General features: G+C 36.7%; 1 protein-coding gene across 2 annotated transcripts in view; it reads left to right on the forward strand.

Annotated features, from left to right (window-relative positions):
• Positions 1–22,592, forward strand: part of DPYD (dihydropyrimidine dehydrogenase) — a 794,533-nt gene that overhangs the window by 665,056 nt on the left and 106,885 nt on the right. For both annotated transcript variants that reach the window (XM_088022348.1, XM_028101938.2), the window contains exon 20: positions 11,447–11,626. In XM_088022348.1, the coding sequence (XP_087878474.1) occupies positions 11,447–11,626 (180 nt within the window). The remainder of the gene's footprint in view (positions 1–11,446; positions 11,627–22,592) is intronic.

Consider the following 22,592-nt stretch of genomic DNA (forward strand, 5'->3'; position numbering starts at 1 on the left):
TAGTATATTGATTTGTGGGGAGGGGGTGGTAATCAGATTTTACTTTATGCTGTTGAAGTATGACAAGTGATATTCAGTCATTTTTTTTGGTCTTAGTCTATCTGGTGGGTTCATCTGTGTGATAGGCCAATTGTTTACAACATAGACCTGATTAATTTCAGTCCAGGGACTCAACCTACTAACTTATCTGAGAAATTAGTTAATATGGGAAGAGAACTCAAAAGGCTCTAGTTTCACATGAAGACATACAATTAAGAACTTGAACAGTTATTTTTACCTCTGAATGAGACCCATTGTGTCATACATCTACTGAGAGAGACTTCCTGGTAAATAGCACTTCATAATTCTTATCTCATTTTGTCCTCACAACAGCTTTTCAGAGAAGGTTTATTCTGACAGATATAAAACGAACAGCATAACCCCAGGCTGCTGCAGTCAGAAGTTTTGTTTGATAATAGATTTTGAAAAGAACCAGAGGACTGGCTTATAAATTAGTATCTGCGGAATGAAAGAATAAATGAATGAGTGGGTAATTTTTGAGTAATAGAGAAAGACTTTTTTGAAGAAATGATGTCTTAAAATTGCTCTCTTATGATCAAAATCCAGAATGATCTATTAAATACTTCTGGCTATATATCTCCAGCAAACAGAGTGAGAAGGCCTTTCCTGGGAAGATGGGGCAGTTTTACAGGACATATATTAGAGGAGAGCAAATTATTTTAAATGCCAGTGTGTGCACAAATCTGTTCAGTATTAATTTGATTATTTACCTTGAACTACTTAGGGTAAGTTGATGAAGTTCTGAACTTTAAAGTATGAACTTGAAATTATTAAAGATAGAGAAAGAATTCTTTAAAATGAAAATATCAGTCCGGATCCAAGGAGACACTGGACTGACCTGGGTATGTGATGCAGAAACTAAAACATTAAATAAGAGCATCCAGACACAAAACAGTATAGAGTCCTTTCCCTTAACTTCTCCTGGCTCTGTGTTATCTTCCTTCATTTAAGTAAGTAGCTAGAACTTACAGTGCATGTACAGACATATGTGAAAATGAGTAGTTTAGAGCATCACATATACTGGACATGGTACTATGAGTTCAATCTTTGTTAACCAAATGTCTTCATAGAGTTCGGAATCACATAGTTCTTCAGTTGTTATTAAAGGGGCCTACCAGAAGAGAAAGAATCAAATGGTAGCTGCTGTCAAGATTCAGGTATCCAGATTGGGAATACCAGATAAGCAATAATCCATACATAAACTCTGTCAAGTTTGGCTGTAACAAATAGTACTCTGTCAAGAAAAATGCTAAAGTAGATCTCCTTCTTTGCATCCTGGAAAAGACACTGGTATGCCCAAAGAATAGCTAAGTAATAATGCAAACATATTCATGTTTAATGATGCAATGAGTGGCACAGACTTTAAATGCAATAGAAGTTGAGATAAAAGTATTTTATTGTGGGTTGGTGTGAATTCTGAATTATGATAAATTTGTATAAGTAGAGGGAGATGAAAATATATCATTGACAGAAAATTAAAGAGAGTTTTGCTTATCCTCGAATGTTATTACTTGGATATCCTTATCTTGCTTCATTCATTCATTCACTCATTATTTATTCTTTGAACAAATCATCTGCCAAGCACAGATCTTTATGTGCTAAACACTGAGAGTGCCATGATGAATAAAACAGATATAGTCTCGGGCGCCTGGGTGGCTCAGTTGGTTAAGCGACTGCCTTCCGCTCAGGTCATGATCCTGGAGTCCTGGGATTGAGTCCCGCACCGGGCTCCCTGCTCAGCAGGGAGTCTGCTTCTCCCTCTGACCCTCCCCACCCCATGCTCTCTCTCTCTCTCTCAAATAAATAAATCTTTAAAAAAAAAATCATGTTTCAAATAAAAAACAGATATAGTCTCTGCCCTTTTACTGTGTCTCTGAAAGCTGGAGAATGAGATCTAAATTGTAATCCTTACTTACATGTGTTTTAGAACATGTATGTTCTAGGTAATTATGTATCTTTTTATTTGATACATTCCTCACAAGAATTATATTTTGGATAGATAGGTAGATAGATGATAGATAGATAGATAGACATATATGTGTATGTGTATAAATTATATATATGTATGTATGTATGTATATTTATTCCTGTTTTCATATGAGAGCCAGGTGCCTTTATAGTGGTTAAAAAAAAAAAAAAGCAAGATTACATAGTTGTTATGAGAAAGAGTCCTGGGACAGATTGATCCAGGACTTGAACCCTTGCTCTGCTGTTTATTAGTTGTATGATCTTAGTTCAGGATCCTTAATCTCTGACCCTCTGTTTACCTATCTGCTAATTGAAGAAAATAATAGTACTTTCTGGTGTTATTGTGAGGTTTAAGTGTGATGCTACATTGAACATATTTAGCACAGTGCTTGGAAAGTAATAAACACCACGTGAACTTCCGTCAAAGAAATTTGGGTAAAGCATAAAGAAATGACAGTTACAAAAGAACAGACTGAGAATATGTGAAGTACATAAAAATCTTCTACCCTTAAGGGTGTTTCTGTCCAGTTTACAGGATGCAAATTTTGGGTGGTCCTTTACCCTTCCTATCCTTCTTGAGTTTTTCTTATGCCAAGAGATACTTGGAGGTCAAGAGGGAGGACCCTTTAAACCTAGGATCCTCTGGATTAGGTTAGGTCTCTGAGGTCCCAAATCCCCTCGTAAACAATAAAAGTCCTGTGATTCCAGTCCAATGTTAACGTGCTGAGGCCTGCATAAGTACCCGAAGGACCTGAATGTGAAACCAAACAAAAAGTGACAGAGCATCCTAGAATGTGTTCCACGAGGATAAGTGAAAATCTCCCTCCAATCTAGAGATGGGGAAAAGCCTCTAATAAGTAAGGGAATCAGAGATCTAGGTTTGTTCAGGACAGTTGTAGTGTGTGCTGATTGTCCTGGTATTTTCATTAATGGTTTTCCTACTTACTCTCAAGTGTCTGGGTGGTTAATTATATAGTCACCTCTAAGCATCCTCCTAAAACCCCCAGCCTAGAATTTCTGCTAGTCTTTGTCATCTTTCTTCAGGTGAATTGCGACACTCACAAATAATAAAATATGTACCCTTCTAGTGAGAAATGCACAAATAAAACTGATGCATTCATTCATCCCTAACCGTCTACTGCCAACCCATCTTTGGAGGCTGAAGACCAGGCATTTTTTTTTTTTAATTTCAATAAGATTTTACTTATTTACTGCAAGTTAAGTAATTATATTGGAAATGTATCATTACATGTACAGATAATTTTTTAATTAGAATAAGACTGAGATGACATTTGATCAGTTTCAAAATGTGATAGCAGTTAATACTAGTATCGTACGATTCTTCAGCTAGTGCCAGTGACAGCTTCAGTAGTACATAAGATAGCAGTGTCCCCAATATTTTTTATAAAGTCACTCATATAAAGATAGTACAATAGCAGGCATTTTATTTTTAGGTTCTTGGTCTTCTCTAATTAAAAGCAAAGCAAAACAAACAAAAAACGAAAAGCAAAAAATCAAAACCTAGAATACAATTTTTTTCCCCAGTTTTTCCACGTAATCACAAATTTTGTAAGCCTCGTATTTTCCACTTGTGCAGTAAAGAAATTAAGAGCACGTTTTTAACATTTTTTTAAAAGCTTCTTTTAAAAAATACAAACCTTTTTGGCTTTGCTTCTCCAGCTCTCCAAAGGTATGCACTGTGCTTTCAGTATAGTAATTGGAACACAGGTAAGTTTTGTTGTTGTTGTTGTTTTCTCTAGCACTTAACTCATAAATAGATGATTCACTCTTAATCATCTGAACTTTGTGTAACTTTCATGTCCCAGACTGTTTTGGCAACTCAGTCAAGATTGTTGACTCCCTGAAAATAGCCACGCACTATGCTCACAAATTTGTGTTTTTATCAATAATAGATTAACAATAAAATCAATGACTGAACTGTGAGTGCTTGAAGAGGTGGACAGTGTGATTTGAGGTGCTATCTCCATGTTAACAACATTCTTCTCATTTCAGACGGGTAGTCCCCTTCTCTTGGAATGTTGGGTTATATCATTGAGTAACCACATTCCTTTATCCGTCTTCAAAGTCCAGAAAACAATTTCCATGGGTGAATTTGCTCAGTAGACTTTTCCACACTAGGCATTATGACTTATTCTCCAGTCATCCCAACCCCATGTGGTATTTTGGTAAATGATATTGTAAGTCAAATTTTCCCAGCTGTGTTGACACTGCTGAAAAAGAGAGATTGCCTAAAATTATGGATTTTAGTCATCTGACAGCCATTGTTTGGATATTCAGTTTTCTTTTCTTGCCCCACTTTTATCATGGGAGGCGCTGAGCTTGCACGATGAGACACACAAACCCTGACACCCCCACCTGTGTTACTGCAGAATAATTGAAAATTACAGCGGTAACTGATGCTGCACCACAGCAGTAGCCTCGGGTGGAGAGAATCTGTCATAGTTGAAAAATCCCTCTGCCTCTGATCAGAGTGGCTGAGCTTCCCCAAACTGTAGCCACAGCCCCTCCCCAAAGAATGGGCTGCCTAGGGGAGCTGGGTGTGCAGAGGACTCCAGGTCTCACCTCAGCCTTTTCAGACTTCTGTTTGTGTCTGTGGGCAAGTGGGGCCATCAACAGCAACATCTTTGAAGATTCAGGACAGCGGTCCCCACTCTTTGGCCCTCTGCATTGTGCCTGACACCCATTTTATCTCTAGCCCCTCATAAAAGGCAGAGAAAGGGGCTGTGTCTCTGTGTGGCTCTTTTTCATTATGATTTCTTGGTTCAGGTCATCACTGAGATCTGAATCCAGCTGAAGCTGACTTTCTAAAGGGCAGGTACACAGAAGGGGACAGAGGCGATCTTGCCTGCAGGGCACATCACATCCCTTTGACTCATCAGCCCAGACTGTCCTCAGTCAAGTTGTATCCTGAACAAAGTCAGTAGAGAAGATCAGCCCCACAATGCTGTTCTGAATAACAGTCAAGGAGGTGGCCCATCATCTATGCCACCTTCGAGAAAATACTTGGAGACTTGGTATTTATATTCCATATTCCAGTTGGCAAAATTGGTCTGGATCCCAGTAGGGAATCTGTTGGAAACATTTTATTCTCTTTAGCCTGTCTTCAGCTGAATTTGGGTTAAGCAATTAAGCAGATAGAGAATGACCACAGAGGGACATTAAAAATTAGCCTTTCAAACACCATAAAATTCCTTCTTGATTGGGGGAAAGGAGGTATTCATATACTTAGAATTTGTTAGAGAATGTATAATTTAAAAGGCCAGGTAAGAGGATAAGTCATGTGATTGACAATGAAATATAGGATATACAAAATAAGCTAAATGACTTCTATACCTTTAGCATTTATCAGTGAGTAACAATTAAAGGACAACATTAAAATGTAATTAATAAGCAGAAGTGCTTATTCACTGAGTTGTTTTGTTTGTTTGTTTTTACCTGAACCTTTAAAAAACATCTGTTGGGACTGTTTGTTGTTCTTTTTTCCCCCAGCCCAATTTGGTGTGGTCAGAACATAGAAAACTGAACTGAAAGCCAGATTTCTTGATAGCATGGCATTTGGACAGCTCTTTTACTTAGTGATCCTGTATAGGTGGGTAGCAAAGCTGAAATAAGCCCTCTCCTTTTGAGGGAAGCAAGATGGTATTTTGCTGAATGCTAGAATTTTATCACTTTGAAAAAAAAAAAAAAAGCTGCTTGAGAGACCTAAGAGTATAAAAGCATTTGAGATCTCAGAAGGAGTTTAAATCAATGCACTGGCACAGTTACAGAGCAGATGAAAGAACCTGCTGTCTCAATTGCCAGGAAACTACTTAGAAACTCTCACTTTGATTTCTTCACGTAGTCCGTTACATTACTGCTAAATACAATATATAGGGACATCGCGACTTTGATGTTGTACAGCTTCAACAAATGGAAACTAATATGATAGAACAACTAAGATTTGTGGTTTTATGTGGATATACAAATATATACCCGTCTAGCTCCTTATGTACTATGTATCTCCAGGGGCTGTCTTTTCACCTATAGCCTTATAAAATTAAAATTTTGGCATTTTATTCATGAACTCTAGTAAATGCCATGTTCATGTGGCACCAAAAACTCATAGGGAGATATTGTTATTCTGAATTATTACCTTAATGATATGTATTATACTACAGTTTCAAAAATTATAATGTAGTTTTATATGTCTGCTTACAAGTACTGGATAGAACTCAACTCAATGAGGAATGACTAATTCGGTACCTTTAGAAAATCTGATGTTTTTGTTCAGTGGGTGTGGACAGATGAAATTGGAAACTGCATTTCCATCCAACAACAGCAGAGGTCTGTTTTCCAGTTTTCGTCATAAACCTTCAACTGATCATCCCATTATTAAAATCCTACCTTTTAAAAATCTGTGGATTTCTGCCATAATTCATTAAATAATAAATTTGAAATCATTTTGTAATATGTGCTGCTTCTTAGGAAAATTATAAATATGTGCTTCTTTAATTCTGTAAGACATCAAATTTAAGATTTTGAAAATTTACAGAAGTCAGAAGATCTTAAGGATCTTCTGACTTCTGAAGATCTTCATCTGACTGTTGACTCTATCACCTACTAATCTTTTGAGTTGGGACGAAGCATTCAATGTTTAGTTTTGACTTCCTCACTTACTAAGCACTTACTGGCACCTTCTCCGTCTTGCTGTTGGAATTGGTGTGTGGGCTAAGGAAGATGATACTGGAGAGGCAGTGCTGTACTGGAGAGAGCTTTGGGCCAGGCAGGGAGACCAGCACTGCCTCCAACTAGCCTGTGTGGCCACGGATAGATCATTTAGCTTTTCTGGACTCCTACTCTGTGAAATAAAGAGGCTGGTCTGAAAACGGTCTAAATTACCTTGTGCCTTATTTGTTGGCATGCTTGGAAAACTGTAAATCACTATGCAAATATTTCTGACTTTTTGATAACATGCTTTGAAAACTATAAAGCACCAGGTAAAACATTTCAAGTGTTTTACGTTGTTTAAACAGTTTAACACTTTATCAAAATAAATTAGTAAGGGGAGATCATAGGATTTTTTTTTTCTTTTTCTGGGACATCTTTAAGAATTGGATGGATAATCCTCCTAATTCAGTCTTTTATCTATGGACTGTGTTCATAAGAATACTCTTGAACTTTTTCCAGATACGTAAGACTCTGTTATTAGTATATTTTGGAATGTGATAAGCATTGCAGAAGAATGTCCCTTTTTACTTAAATCCAGGTACCCTCCAATACTCCTTTTACACTACTTACAGCAACTTTAAGACTACTTTGGACTCAATGGGAAAGATATGTTTTACTTGCATATAGCCTGATGGCACACATTTCTAAGACCTGGAGTGTCGTTTGTCCACCTAGGAGATAAGAAATGAAAAGGGATAATTTGAGATCACTACCTACCGCAAATAAACATAATGTCCATGACCTTCTTTTACTGCAGTAGACCAAAAAAGTATTAGGCTTAAAAAATTATATCTTGCCTAATTCATGCTTTAATGATTTATTCATGTTATGAAATTTATTTTTGGTTCCAATCTAGCTTACTAAGTACTAACTACTGTTTTAAGACTTAAATATGTTGCCTTTTAGTTTCTGATGTGCTATTCCCATTTTTAAATAAAGAAAGTTGCTCATACTTATGCAGCTATGATGTAGTTTAAACCTGATTCTGCTTGACTTCTGTGTGCATGCTCTTAGCCTCTAGGCTATACCACTTGATATGGCATAAAAACCACTAGATTTGACTTGAAGAAATAGTTTTTCAAGTTCAAGCTCTTTCCATTTTTTTTGTTTTTTTTTAAGATTTTATTTATTTATTAGAGAGAGAATGAGAGATAGAGAGCATGAGAGGGAAGAGGGTCGGAGGGAGAAGCAGACTCCCAGCTGAGCAGGGAGCCCGATGCGGGACTCGATCCCAGGACTCCAGGATCATGACCTGAGCCGAAGGCAGTTGCTTAACCAACTGAGCCACCCAGGCGCCTGGAGCTCTTTCCATTTTTTAAAGGAAAAACATTACCCTCTCTCCTGCTTTACTTGTAGGTTTGTTCTGAGTATTGAAAGAAATAATGTATGTAAAGGAGACTTTTTAAGATGTAAATCCACCATAAATAGGTAATTTACTATTAATGTGCTTAATCTCATTTTATGAGAAATAATGAGAAAAGAATAGCACCCCCCCAACCCTCTGTCACCTTGCAGATATTTGTACACTCACTTTGCATAGGCAGGCTTTGACTAAATGTCAAATGCACCTAAAGCAAAAATTCAGGGCGTTGTGTCAGACCTCTGGAGGAGACTATTCAGTGGCAATAGGAACTTTATGACACTCCCCAACTCATGCTACACGGGGGGCCACCACCTACTCAGCCCCTGAACGGGCTGATCCTGCTGAGAATCCAGGGGCCCATATTTAAAACAGCTCACTATAGGGATATTCACGCTTATGGAAATAATTAATAGTGGCAATGATCCTTATAATGACACCTGATGTCCTGCTGGGAAGAAAGATAAACCAGCCTTCACCATAAAGAACTTACAAATTATACTAAGCAAACATGTTAACACCTATTAAGAGTCCTAATCAGAGCTGTTAAACAAACAAAGAGATGTCATATAAAATACACCCGTTTAGGAATAGCAGCTACATGTTTGGAGTTTTAAAAGGAGCCATTTACCTTTGAGATAGAGATAAAGGCTTCAGTGGAGTGTAAAGGTTAGGCAAGAACAAGGCACCTTTTTGAGCAAATCCATTATCTGAGCATCAAATCCCATGGCCAAAGGTCTGTTCCCAAAGGTGTGCTTGCATCCTAAGATTTATTTTGGGTCTTATTACTATTTCATCAGAAAATTAATTGTTTCTTCAGATGTGACTTATTATTATAAATAGTGCTTCTTTAAAAGGCCATGAAAATGTTGCTACAGTGTAATAGTAAAAATCAAGAAATTGTTATTAGTCTGTAAGAAATTCACCTTGCAGACAGCATTTCAGGTTAAGATGAGGTTCATCCCTACCTTGCTATTCTAAGTGTGGCCCAGCAGCATCAGCCCCACTTGGGAGCTTGTCACAAATGCAGGATCTTGGGTCTCATTCCAAACCTGCAGAAACAGAATCTACATTTCAATAAGATCTTCAGATAATTTATATGTGTATTAAAAGTTTAAAAGAAAATATCAACGTGCAGAGTTCCTACAATCAGACATTCTATCAGGAAAATTAATAAGTTTAATCTTATCAGAAAGTAGAAATTAAATTACTCATTTTAGAAAGGTATATAAATAGTGTGACATATGATGAAACTTATCTGAAGTGATCCCCTCAAACACCCATGACTGTTGGTGGCTTTCAGTGTTTCCAGCATAGTACACCATCCCAGCCATGTTCAGTCACCTTGTTATAGTCTCTCCTCCCTCTTGAGGTTTTTTTTGTTGTTGTTGTTGTTTTTAAAGAATAGCTCAGAATAGCTCCCAATTATGTTACACACTAGCACTATAGGATGGGAACATAGGAGAGGGTAGGAAAGAGGTAGTCTTCCCAGTCTTTGGGCCCACCATGTTCTTCCATAGTTAAAATACACCAAGTCTATGTTAATTTACTTCATTAAAAAATAATGTAATAAAATAAAATACACCATATCTACTCTTGACCACTCCACAGCCCCATGGGGCTAAATCAACCATATACAAATTGTGCCATGTTTGTGGATTAAGAGAAGCAGTGACTTTTGTATCTTCTCACTGGACAACTCAGGATAAATGAGATTAAACCTTACTATTCATATGTTAAAAAGAATCTAGATTCCTTTTAGCAAGCAGGTTTTTACAACAATCATGAACATCCCATAAAGAACATACTATGATGTGATTTTTAAAATCTGATGTCTTATGGTCATATGGTGAATTGTTTTAAGACTAAAGTAAAATTATACCTGTAAGCATATACTACAAAAAAATGGAATCTCACAGTGAACAAAGAAGGTAAAGTAAGGCATTAGTTGACTTAGAGTTAAAAAAAATCCTGTGGAGGAAATTATAATGATGTTTTTCAGCATTGTTCTCAAAAAAATCAACTCTAAGAAAGTTGTAAAAGGCCTAATTAATGCTCAAACTGTTCTTCCTAAGAAACAATTTTTTTTAATGTAATGTAATGGGCTTCATAGAAAATATTCTTCTCTGTATTTAGTGGTTATTCAGTTCTCTTTTCTACGTTGTAGTAACATACAGCACTTCAGAATAGGAAATGAAGGATTTTTGTTCCTGCCTTTTGAGGTGTCTTTGGTAATAATTAACCTAGAAGTGTTTATCTAAATCCATTAAATTCCAGCTCTAACTCAAATCCCAGCACAGACTTTCAAGTTTATTTTTATTGGAAGGATCCTAATTTTTCAGATTCAGCCTTCCTTTACTCTAGAATTTTTTTATTCTTTATTTTCTGACATATGGTCGCTCAAATTAAAATATCTCTTCTAAATTATGCAGGCATTCAACATATATTTATTAAGAGCAGAGTAAGTGACACACACTCTGCTAGTCACTGGGGATAATATGATGACCAAGATGAATGCAGGTTCTTCCCTCCTGAAGCTTTAGCCTGCTTGGGGAGTGCATCAAATACAATAGTTATAAGGAAAAAAATGTAGTAGTAACTGAAGGCCTTAACCTATTCTGGGCTCTTGGAGGCCTCCTCAAAGAAGTGATATTTACCATGATATGAGAAAGGGCCAGTAGTCAACCATGGGTAGAAGGGAAAAATTTTCTCAAGGCAAAGAAAGAATGTGGCAGATGCGAGGAAAAGAGCAAAGACTTGGGTGATTGGAGCATTGTGAACAAAAAGAAGAACAACAGTAGACGAGGCTGAAGAGGGAGACAGGGGTCAGGGGTGGTCGAGTTAACTGATGAACAGCACTCCAGCCTCGGCATGACCGCCTCTGGACATGAGAACTACCTCCAGGCAGTACATCCCAATGGAAGGAAAAAGAGAGAGTTAAAATGTCATTTCTTATGCTGTGCTAAATTGGATTCCTTATAAATCCAACTGACTGGATCTAATTTTTTACAGCTCTACTAAGGTTTGCCTGACATACAGTAAACTGCACATATTTACAGTGTGCAAGCTGGCCAGTTTTGAAATATGCATATGCCTGTGAGACCATCACCACATCGAGTTTTTGAAAGTAGTCGCTGTCCCTGAAAGTTTCCTTGTGCCCCTTCACAGTCCCTCCCTCCCCACCACTCCCATCCCCAGGTAATGATTGATATGCCATGCTTGGGACAGTGCCTGGAACATAAATCAGTTTTCTTGAATAAATGCAAAGTGAGTCCATTTGGAGAATTAGCTCTTAGGTTGACGTGTGGTTGATTGCTCCATCTTTTCTAGGTATGCAGTGCTATTCAGAATCAGGATTTCACTGTCATCCAAGACTACTGCACTGGCCTCAAAGCCCTGCTGTATCTGAAAAGCATTGAAGAACTACAAGGCTGGGATGGGCAGAGTCCAGCTACAGTGAGTCACCAGAAAGGGAAACCAGTTCCCCGTATTGCTGAACTCATGGGAAAGGTATGTGCTCACTTCTCCTGTTGTCCTTAGGAAATCTACCTTGGTTACTTTCTATATCAGGTCTTGTTTTCCTTCCCACCATCTCATTAACAGAAGAAACACAGTGCCTTTTGGATGTTATTTCTGTAGTAGAATCATTCTGAAGGAGGCTTGATTACAGCTATATGATAGGTCCGTGAGTTACATTTTTATAAAACCAATATAACACAAGGTCACGTAGAGGAAAAAAGATTGAAGTTTGCAGTGCAAAGTGCCTCCAAATTCTTGCTTACTGTGGTAATGACTGGCATTCTTTCCAGTGGGAGGCTGGAGATTTCTTTATTCTTTAACAAGCTCTGGAAATTATAACATTACCTTTCTATTTTCAAGACAATCAAATCACTGGAGCCCTGAATAATATGATGAAGTTTTTAAAATTAAAATCTAATCAGTATCTTTTGTAACTGCTTCTGCTATGTGGTTAAACCTGGGCTCAAAAGGTTATGTCCCAACTTTCTCACTAACTGCTATTTTCAGAGAAATATATACTGCATTTACATTTTGTATAATACAGTGATTTTAGCAAATCTTTTCTAAAACAACATTCAGCATTTTCCCTTTGTATTTCCTTTGTATTATTCTAAATAGACAACCATTGTCAGAAGATGTTTCTTGAGTCCTGAATGAGGGGAGGAAAAAATTATAATTCTTAGTCTGTTCAGCTTGTCACTACATCAATAATTAACTTTAAAAAAAAGAAAGGCAAATATAAAAAGATTCTTTAAGGAAGCATTTAATAATTCAAATGAATCTTAACTTGAAACAGGTCACGTGAAAAAGAATGGAAAACAAAAACCCTGGATACTCTGCTTTGGATGGCAGGGTTAGGGACTCTGAAAGAAGAGAAACATCATATAACTGACTTACATTTGGCTACTTTTAATGGAAACTATCACTCCCCTCCCAGGTAGCCAAAAATAAGGGCTTCTTGAAAAATAATGTGCATGATTGCAAGTCCAGTAATGAAAAACAAAAGGGAGAAAGAAATAAAATCTTACAGTGTGAACTCCTAGAAAATACTGTGATGAATGACTCCGTGAGTGGCAATCAAACAGAAAAAAGAGTGGGTGGCATTAATATTTATAATATTGTAATTAGCAAGACTGTGCCTAAGCAGCATTATTAATGTAACTAATCATATTATCATAAACTGAGTCTGCAGTATTTAGGCAGTGAGTGTTGTTGTCTTTATCAATGACCATCAATATCTGGAGTTTGTTCATAGCAAAAAAAAATTTTTTTTCTCACAAATAACTTTACACTCATTCAGTGTAAATATCCCAAGTAAATTGGTTCTGACAAGATAGTTTTGCTAGTTTATGACTGTTCCGTATAAGCATCATCTCAAATTCGAGTGGTCACCCTGTAAGCTGAAATGTAAGTAGCTGCATTGCACTGTGCTGTTTTGTCTTTAAAGGACTTCCACGTTCATTTCAAAACTTACATATTCAAATAAAAGATGAATAATGATGGAGACACTTGTGTCAATGACATAAGTGGAAACTGATTTTCTGATAGTTTGACTCTAGATTCTGACTTTTTTTTTTTTTTTTGGTGAGCCCAGCTTTCATCAAAATCCTGTGTCATTTTCAGCATTATCATTTAAAAAAAAGTTTTTTCACATAGATTTTCCCTGTGTGATTATATTAGCAATTCAGTGCTCAACACTAGTTGAGGAACTAGCAATTGGTCTGGTAATAGACTCGGGGTGGGCTGACATGACCAAAACAATAGGCGAGGGTCCCCTTTAGCTTAATGTCTCTAACAGTGAATCAGAGTGTGTTGGATCCAAGGTACAGGGGGCTTCCTAACTGTTCCTTCATGGGGTTGCTGGTGTGTGTGCATGTATCTTTGAAAACAACTCATATTGTTCTCTCATTAGCTGAAGAATAGGATGCTGTTCTTTACAGTGTTTTCATGTTACAGGGAAAACAAGAGGTGATGTAGACCCTTTTCAGAAGGATCCACTAGAAGTAGCTGGCTTCTTTAGGTAGGAAAGATTTGTTTGGAAAGTACAATTGTTACTCTACTTAATCTTTTACTCAGAGGTCAGGCTAGAATAAATTAGAGTAGAAATGTAGAAGAAACCAATTACAATACGGTGTTTGAAGATGGAGAGAAAATGAGACATTAGCTATGGAAACAAAGATTTGGCCAAATTAATCATGTTATCTTTTAAGTAATTAGTATCTTTAATATACTCTCCCTTTGCATACCCTCACTTATTAATTCTCTAAACTTCCCAAGCAATGTTTCTTCAGGTGGCTTTGGAAAGGCAAAGAAGTCAGTCATTTATAGTTTGCTCTGCTCTTATGGTGCAAGTCGTATACATCTGTACCCGCAAACATGAGAGCAAACCCCATACGAAGAGCAGCCGCCAGCTTTGCCACACCATGGAGCAGTGGGTCTCAAACTCCTTGTGCTTAAAAACCATGGGGCATGCTTGTGAAAAATGTAGATTCCCTGGCCCCACTCTGAGATAATGACTCAGTTAGTCAGAGGTGGGTCCAGGAATCTGCCTTGGCACGTGGTGGTTCTGATGGACGGATCCAAGGATCCACATTGCCAAAAGTAATAAAGAAGATAATAGCAACAGAATATCATTAGAAATTGAGACGTTAGCTGTGAGCACAACACAAGCTTTTCTTGATGGAGGAAGCTGGCACTGATGTTGAGCTGGAAGAGAAGTCAAATAGAGAATCAGGAGAGGAAGTCCAGAGAAACAGCGTACTGAGTTCTGAATGGCGGGTGCTTTGAAAGTACCTGATAAGGAAGCAGGGCAGGGAATTCATGCAGCAGTTAGGTCCAAGACATGTAAGCAAAAAGAGTCGGGAGGACAGAGACGCTTTGCCATCAAAGACGTAACATCAGCTGTGAGGAAATCTGTGAGGATAAGGAAGCAGAGACTATTCACAGGGTCTTCAGAAAGGAAGGGTCTTGGCAGCAGAGTGCACAGTTACTTTAAACTCTGTAATCTCAATGCCTCCTTCCCCCTGGTGAAAACCTAGGCAGCTCAGTGAAAATGAAGTGGTCATTTGCCACATGTAGGACAGAGGTTGCTAGTGGAGTCCAGAGTAAGACTGGTGGGTTTGCATGATGCTTCATTACCTAACTAGGTAAGCAAGTTGGACAAGTTAATTAATCTCTCCAAATCTCTTTCTAAAACTATCAAATGAAGATAATCACAGTATAAGTCCGGAGTCCCTCGTTAATAATTCTGAAATCCAAAAAGTGCTGAAACCCAACGTTTCATTTGGCAGCACACATGACCTGAACTGATGTGAGGCTATTACTAATTTTTATCTATTCTTTCTAGAGTGAACATTTATGTGTTTACTGCAGAGAGACTAATGTGTTTGATTCCAGGTTGCTACCCCACATCTTTCTGGGGGTATTAGGTAAAATGTGGCATGTGCACCATTTTGCTTTTCTAAAGCACGCCCCACCAAATTCTGAATTCTGAGATATATTTGTCCCCAAGGATTTTGGTTAAGGGGTTGTGTAGAATATTTAATTGAGAATATAACTGCAAGTATAACTTTATCCATAGAGGTGGAGGCAAAGTATATATTTTAGTGATATCAGAAAATAAAATATTAGTATTTGGAATTCTTAGATGTTTTAGATGTCACAGTATGTTGAGATTATTTGTTTGGGAAATCTGAAAGAAATTGGGTGCTCCAAGATTAGAACAGAAAATTTTGCAATCAAAAAGCATGGAAGGAAATGACTTCACATTTTTTGTGCTTGGGATGAGAGTAGGATTGCTAAGCAAGAGCCCTCGAAAGGGAAAGAGCACAGGCCAAAACTACTGACTGGTTGGGGTTTGCATGCATTTTCACTTTCTGTTCCTTACATCTAGAATGTCTTTCCCATTCACTGAAGAGAAGTCCGCAAGCACCCCCTTCTCTTTTTAAGTTATTGTTTGATCTCTATACCAGAATTAATTTCTCCTCTTCAGCCTTAGTTGTAACAATATCACACAGCATTTGGACTTTTAAATGTCTTTTTCCTCTACTAGACAGCAAGCCCACTTCCCAATTCCTTGGACACCTACTGATACGCAGTAAGAGCTCAGTAAATGCTGCTTATGTCAATGAGTGACAAATGGACTCTAAGAAAACAGCTAAGTGGTAGCATTAAAAATTAGTAGTCATTTGACTTACCAAGCCATTGCTTTTCCCATCACATCAGAAATTAAATGAGTGTAAGAAGGAAAAAGTAACTTTGAACTTAAAGTACTATTTCATGTATAAGCCTAATTTGGTAAAATAAGATGGAAAGAAGTCAGAGTGGAGTGAGATAGGCAGGTAAGCAACCTTTATTCCTTCTTGACTTAGCAAAATGTATTTCGAGTATAAGCTTCTTGAGGGCCGAGACCACACACCATGTGCCAGTGTCTGACATAACATCTACTATTAGGAGCAATGGCATGGTAGCTGAATTGCTAAATAAGTACATTGATCAATCACTTATTTATTGTAAGATGTATTTTAAATGTCATTTCCTTTGTGAAGTCATCTATGACCCTCCTCTTCTCTGTCTGGGAAAATTGAGGCCCTCATTTCTCAACTGATATTGCAGTTATATTATCTTCTGGTTATATGTCTTCTTGTCCATCACTGAGTCATTATGAGCATCTTGAAAACAGAGATGATGTCTTATTTATATTTGAATTTTCAAGCACCTAGCACAATGCTACATGTTTATAGAATTAAACTGCACAAACTATCTGCAGTGTCCTTATTTGGAGGAAAAAAGAAACCCAATTTATAATTAAAATTCCAGCTAGTCCCTTTCAAGAATAGCAGAGATTTTAAAGAAAGAAACAGCAAATGTGCCAAATTACTTTCAGTAGGTATTAAAACATGGCAAAATACACATCAGTGATACTAAAAGTGAATATAATCTGTGCTCATTAAAAAGCTTTCATTAGGATAGAATCAGAAAAACTGTCAATGTGCTTGTATAGCACCTCTTGAAACAAGGCTTTATTTTGAAAATAGAAACAAAAACATGTGCGTCCATATGACCAGATACATCATTCTCATGTTATTTTAGAGCCACGAGTGATATGATTTTAGAAAACTATTGCTATCTGGTTGTGACATTTTATATGCAAATATCTAACCATCTATTTATTTGTTTCTGGCATGTTTTCCAACACAGAGAACAAAGAACTGTCCAAAAGGGACCGTATGATGTCACGAGCATGACCATTAGAAAAGGCCTAATAACAACAGTCTTAGAAGCGGAGAGTAGTACTTCCTATTTACAACTTTAAAAGTTTTCTGTCTTCCATGCTATTTACTTTTTCATGTTTTTTATTTTTCCAAATTGAGATATAATTTGCATAAAGAAAAATGCACAGGTCTTAAATGAACCATTTGATGAGTTTTGGCAAACGCATCCATGAAATCCTCACTTCTGTCAAGGTATCAGACATTGCCAACATCTCAGAAGACTTCCTCCTGCCCCTTCCCAGTCATTATCTCTCCCTCCCCCCCACTACTAGAAGTAAATGCAATTTAGTTTATATCATCATAGATTAGTTCATTCATATTCTGTAGCATCATATAATTAGAGTTCCACAGAATGTATGTTTTTGTGTGTGGGGTTGCTTTCACTCAACCACTCCAGTGGGTTTGGAGATTCATGCATGTTGTTGTGGGTGTTAAGTAACTCATTTCTTTTTATTGGTGAATAATATTCCATTGAATAAATATATCACAATTTGGTTATTCATTCAAAATGACATTTGAGCTATTTTCACTTATCTAGTAGTATAAATATGTCTAAAATAAGCATTCAGCCATAACTGTTTTTGTGAACACCTGTTTTCATTTCTCTTGACTAATAGCTAGGAGTGTAGTGTCTGCATCATAAAGTGATGTATGAGCTTTAGAAGAAACTTGCTAACAGATTTCATAGTGGCTGTACTGGTTTATACTCCTGCCAACTGTGGGTAGGTGTTTCAGTTCTTTCACATTCCAGCCAACATTTGGTATTCTCTGTCTTTTTAGTTTGAGCCATTTTAGTACATGTCCATTGGTATTTCATTGTGATTTGAATTTCCATCTCCCTGAAAACTAATGATAATAAACACTTCCTCATTTTCTTATTGGCCATCCATATACCTTTTCTGTGAAGTACTTATTCAGATCTTTTGCCTGCTTAAAAATTGGGCTTATTTTTTTACTAAATTTTCTTTACATATTCTGGATACAAGTTTTTAGATGCAGAAAAAGCATTTAACAAAAATCCAGCATCCACTCATACTAGAAACCTAGTAATAGAAGGTAACATCCTCAGTTTGACAAAGGACATGTACCAAAAATTCTACAACACATATCATATTTAAATGGCAAATAAATAAACTTACTCTTCTAAGATCCAGAACTAGGCTTGCATGTCCACCGTCACCACTTCTATCCAGTATTATACTGAGTGTCCTAACTAGTGTAGTAAAGACATAAAAAGAAATAAATGGCATCCAGATTGGAAACCTACTAAAACTGTCATTTGCAGATGGTAATATTGGATACATCAAAAATTCCAAAAAAGCTATAAAAACAGTATTACAAATCAATAAATGAACTTAGGAAAGTTTCATGATACAAAGACAATATACAAAGTCAGTCATATTTCTAGATGAACAATAGAAACAGTGAACAACCAGAAAATTAAATTTTAAAATTCCGTTTACAATAACATTTAAAAACCACAAAATACATAGCAGCACATTAGAGTGTATGCAATATTCACACACTCAAAACTATAAGGGATTGCTAAGAAAAAATAATGAGAAAAAAATCAATGGAGAAATACATTCTCTCCAAATTAATCTGTAGATATAGCACAATCCCAATCAAAATCCCAATACATGTTTTTGTAGAAGTCGACCAGCTGACTCTAAAATTTTCATTGATATTTAAAGAAGCTAGAATAACCAAAACAGTCTAGAAAAAGAACAAAGCTTGAGGATTTGAACTATCTGCCTTCAAGTTTTTCTATAAACTTATAGGCATCAAACAAGCATGTTTTAGTGTCAGGATAGACCAATAGATCACTGGAACAGATAGAAAATCCAGAAATAGACCCACACATATATACTCAATTGATTTTTCACAAAGATGCCAAAGCAATTCAATGGAAAAAGGAAAGTCCTTTCAATAAATGGTGCTAAAATTAATGGAACGTCGTATTTTCCTCACATAGGACACAAAAGTAGTTTGAAATAAATGATAGATATAAAAGTATAAAAATTTTAAAGAAAACATAAGTAAATAGCTTCATGATCTTGGGATAAGGAAAAATTTCTTAGATAGGATGCCAAAAGCACTAACCAACAGGAAAAAAATGATAACTTACATTTCATCAAGATTAACTTCTGGTCATCAAAAGATGCAATTGAGTAAATGAAAATTCAAGTCACAGAATGAGAGGAAATATTCATGATATTTACATCTCACAAAGAACTTGTGACCAGAATAAATGTATACAATACTTTAAAAATGTAAACTGGAATAATATGAAATAATTTATTTTCATCATAAGTATATGGAAATCTTAAAATGGAAAGTCCATGGTGAGGGACCTACCTGTAGGCTCTTGCAGCTAACTTTCATCCATCTGTGATAACTTTTTTTCCCCCTCTTTTCTCTAATACCACTTGCAGAGCTAGCCCAGAAAAGAGGGAGTGAGGGAGATGAAAGCCATTTTCCTTCAGGTTCATCTTACAGTCCTGTGGTTCTCGTCCATGTTATTTTCTCCCAGTGCAGCTTTGAATCCCTGTGGTTATTCTCTTTGAGGCTTCCAGCTGGGTACTTTACATTGTTAGAAAACTTCCAGATGACATTCTACATTTCATCAGTTACTTGGGTACTGACTGAAACCGGAAGCAGTATTATTAAGATCACTTTCTATGACGAGCCAGATTGCGTGAGGCTAAATATTTTTATTGATTGAGCTCATTTCATAGGACGTGGCAATAAACAAAAACCAAAAAAACAAAGCTCCAGTTCCTGGAAGTTCAAATTTTCCAGGATTACCAAATCAAAGTCTACTGCATAGATATTATGGGGACTTATCTACATCTCTAAATATCATCAGATGGTTTGAGTAGTATCTTAGGTAGAATGCTGAAATGCTAAGTATCCTTAAAGAATAGGGCCGACACCTGTTTATAAATGGTGATTATTCCTACTTAGAAGCAAAAACTGTTGAATAAGATTTGATAGCCCCTTCTTGTAGTTCTGAGTGTCTAATCATCTCATTAATGTTTAATGATCCCACAAAGGAGTCAGTGTACTATAGGTGAAAAGAGCACAGTGTCAGAGTCTAGCAGGTCTAGAATCCAGGCTCAGTGGCTTACTGCTGGCTGAACTTGGGTCAGCTACTTGAATCACACAATCCTCTATTCCTGTGTTGGCAAATTGAGATAATGATACCAGTTTCACCAGTACTTTGTGAGGACTAGATATTACATATGTAAAGTGTATAGCACATAGCAAGCAGGCATTCTGCACATGCCCAGGATTGTTATGGTTGATTCCAAAATAGATGATGGAGAGGTAGATACATAGCCACATAAATACAGAGATAGAACATAAGTAGACATACAGAAATATTGGGGTGAGTTGTATATGTGATACTTACATGTTACTTGCATACTTTCTTTTCACCTTCTAGTGGTAACGTGATTTAGGTAGCTTAGTTTTATTTGATCTGGTCAAAAGCTTACATCTTTGTCCTTTGAAGCACTCCCCTTTACAAAAAACAAGAAACAAAAACAGAAACAAAGCTTTTAAATAATTCAGAAGCGTTCACTTTCCAGGTAAAATGGAAATAAATTTGTTAATTTGGGGTTTAGGCAGTAAAATAGCACAAGTGGTCCATTGTTGGTCCTAAAATAGGTAGAAGGGAGGAGTCTATTACTGTTGGCAAATCATAGTAACAATACCAGAATTTAAAGTGAACCATTAGGGCAGGTGCTAGTAGGAGTCTCTCATGTTATGGAATGAGGTAGTTTTGCATTGCTTATCACCAAAATAGTTTGTGCCATTATCAGCCTTCCCAGAATGGTTTCTTTCCCATCTCAGGGGTAAGTGGGTGTATTTCACAGGGCAATTCCAATCAGTTGGTAGTGGTTGCCAGCAGCAGTATATAGAAAAAGATTATGCTCCAAAGCCAAGTCCAGCAGAGGTGTGCGAATAAGTGGCAGTACCTCCATCAGCATGGACACAGGATAAGATGTGGCAGAATATGGCTTCCCATTTCCCTGAGTGTAGAGCACTGACCATTTGCCCAATCTAGGAATTTGGGCAGCATTGGGCTTTACAACCTTTGTAACCACTGCAGCTGCCTCATTGCAATCCACCATTGTATGCCTGAAATAAAATGTAAACCATACATTTTTACTGTTTTGCCAGCATCCCACCATGTTTTGCCTTCATCTGTCATACTTTTAAAAAGTATGATTTCTTATTTCTCCTCATTTCTCCTCATTCTAATTGCCAAGCACAGATGTGATTATTCTTTTGTCACTTTCATGAAAGTAAGTGGTTAAGTATAATTCCTCATACTCCATCAAATATACTACTTTAATCAGAATGCACATTATCAATATTAATTATACATGTAGAACTTGTGTAAAAGTACTTTCCATCTTCAACACACTTACCTACATTAATTTTGATGTTACTTTTAAGCCAGGAAAAAAAAAAGAAAAACTCGGGATTTTTCTTGTTCTGGGTGGAGATTGAGGATTTATAAAGAAAGCATTATTATAAGCATGTAAGATGAAATTTGAATTCAAATACTGTCCTTGAATTCACCCCCCCTTACCCTCCCTCCTAAGAACTCTACAAAATCAGTGCACATTTATTGCAAACCAGTTAGCTTTGTTCCTAATCCTGATTTTATGGAGTAAGGCAAAATATCTCTCTGTAATTCTGAGCTATGCCCTTGAGATTCTCCCTAAGAAAAAAATATATATTTGTTATATCTCTGTTTAAGCTCATCTGCCCACTTGAATAAAGGGAGCATTAGAGAAAAGATACAATTTTCTGCTAATTAAAGGGGTCAAAGAGCCATTTTGATAATATAAAGAGTCAATAGAAATTCTAATTATATTCAGCTTTATGCCAATTTGTCCTAATCTAAGATTTGAGAAAAAAAAATAAGGATCTACTTTTTGAAATTAAAAGGGGGGATCTGATTTACAAAAAAAAAAAAAAAATTTAAATAAAACAAGCCATAATTAGTTGTGGGGTTTTTTGTTTTTTGTTTTTTTATTTTTGTTTTTGTTTTGTTTTATCTTTCAAATTATACAGATCATAACTGCTACTGAACAGCTTTACCAAAACCCTAGAAGCCTAGGAAGGATAGGCCAAGATATCTTTAATTGCACTTTATAATTAGCAATCCATAGTTAACCAAATCAGTTTATATATCCAGATGAAATATCCATCCCCTTCCCTCTTCTCCTGAGAAACCTGATCACTCTGTTAGGTTGCCCACGTTAATCTAGTTAACCATCTAATTTCTAAATATCCCCTCTATTTTATGCTGTATAGCTACTGGAAGTGATTTTATTAAGTGTCTCATACCCTTTAATAGTCTGTGCTTCGTGGTCACAGGTGACCCCTAGAAATGTGTTTGAGATGTGACTGTAGCCTATGCGGAGAAATGTGCCATTGCTGCTCAGAGAATCCTTTGGTTTGCAGCTTCAGGCACTGCTTGTGAAGTTGCCTCATTGACGCAAATGCCCTGAAGACCTCACTCCCAGTCCCTCACACCTGCTGGCTGGTGTGCTGTAGATGGTTCACAGCAAACACCGTCAAGATTGTGCCTTTTGAAGATTTGTTGCCATACATCTTTAAAGCGTTTCGCTTGTCTTCCCTGCTTATCAATTTCGTCCCATTTC

Source organism: Eumetopias jubatus, unplaced genomic scaffold (assembly GCF_037043125.1).
Source record: "Eumetopias jubatus isolate StellerSeaLion01/CBP00866 unplaced genomic scaffold, mEumJub1_p1.0 scaffold_4, whole genome shotgun sequence".
NCBI classification, from domain to species: domain Eukaryota; kingdom Metazoa; phylum Chordata; class Mammalia; order Carnivora; family Otariidae; genus Eumetopias; species Eumetopias jubatus.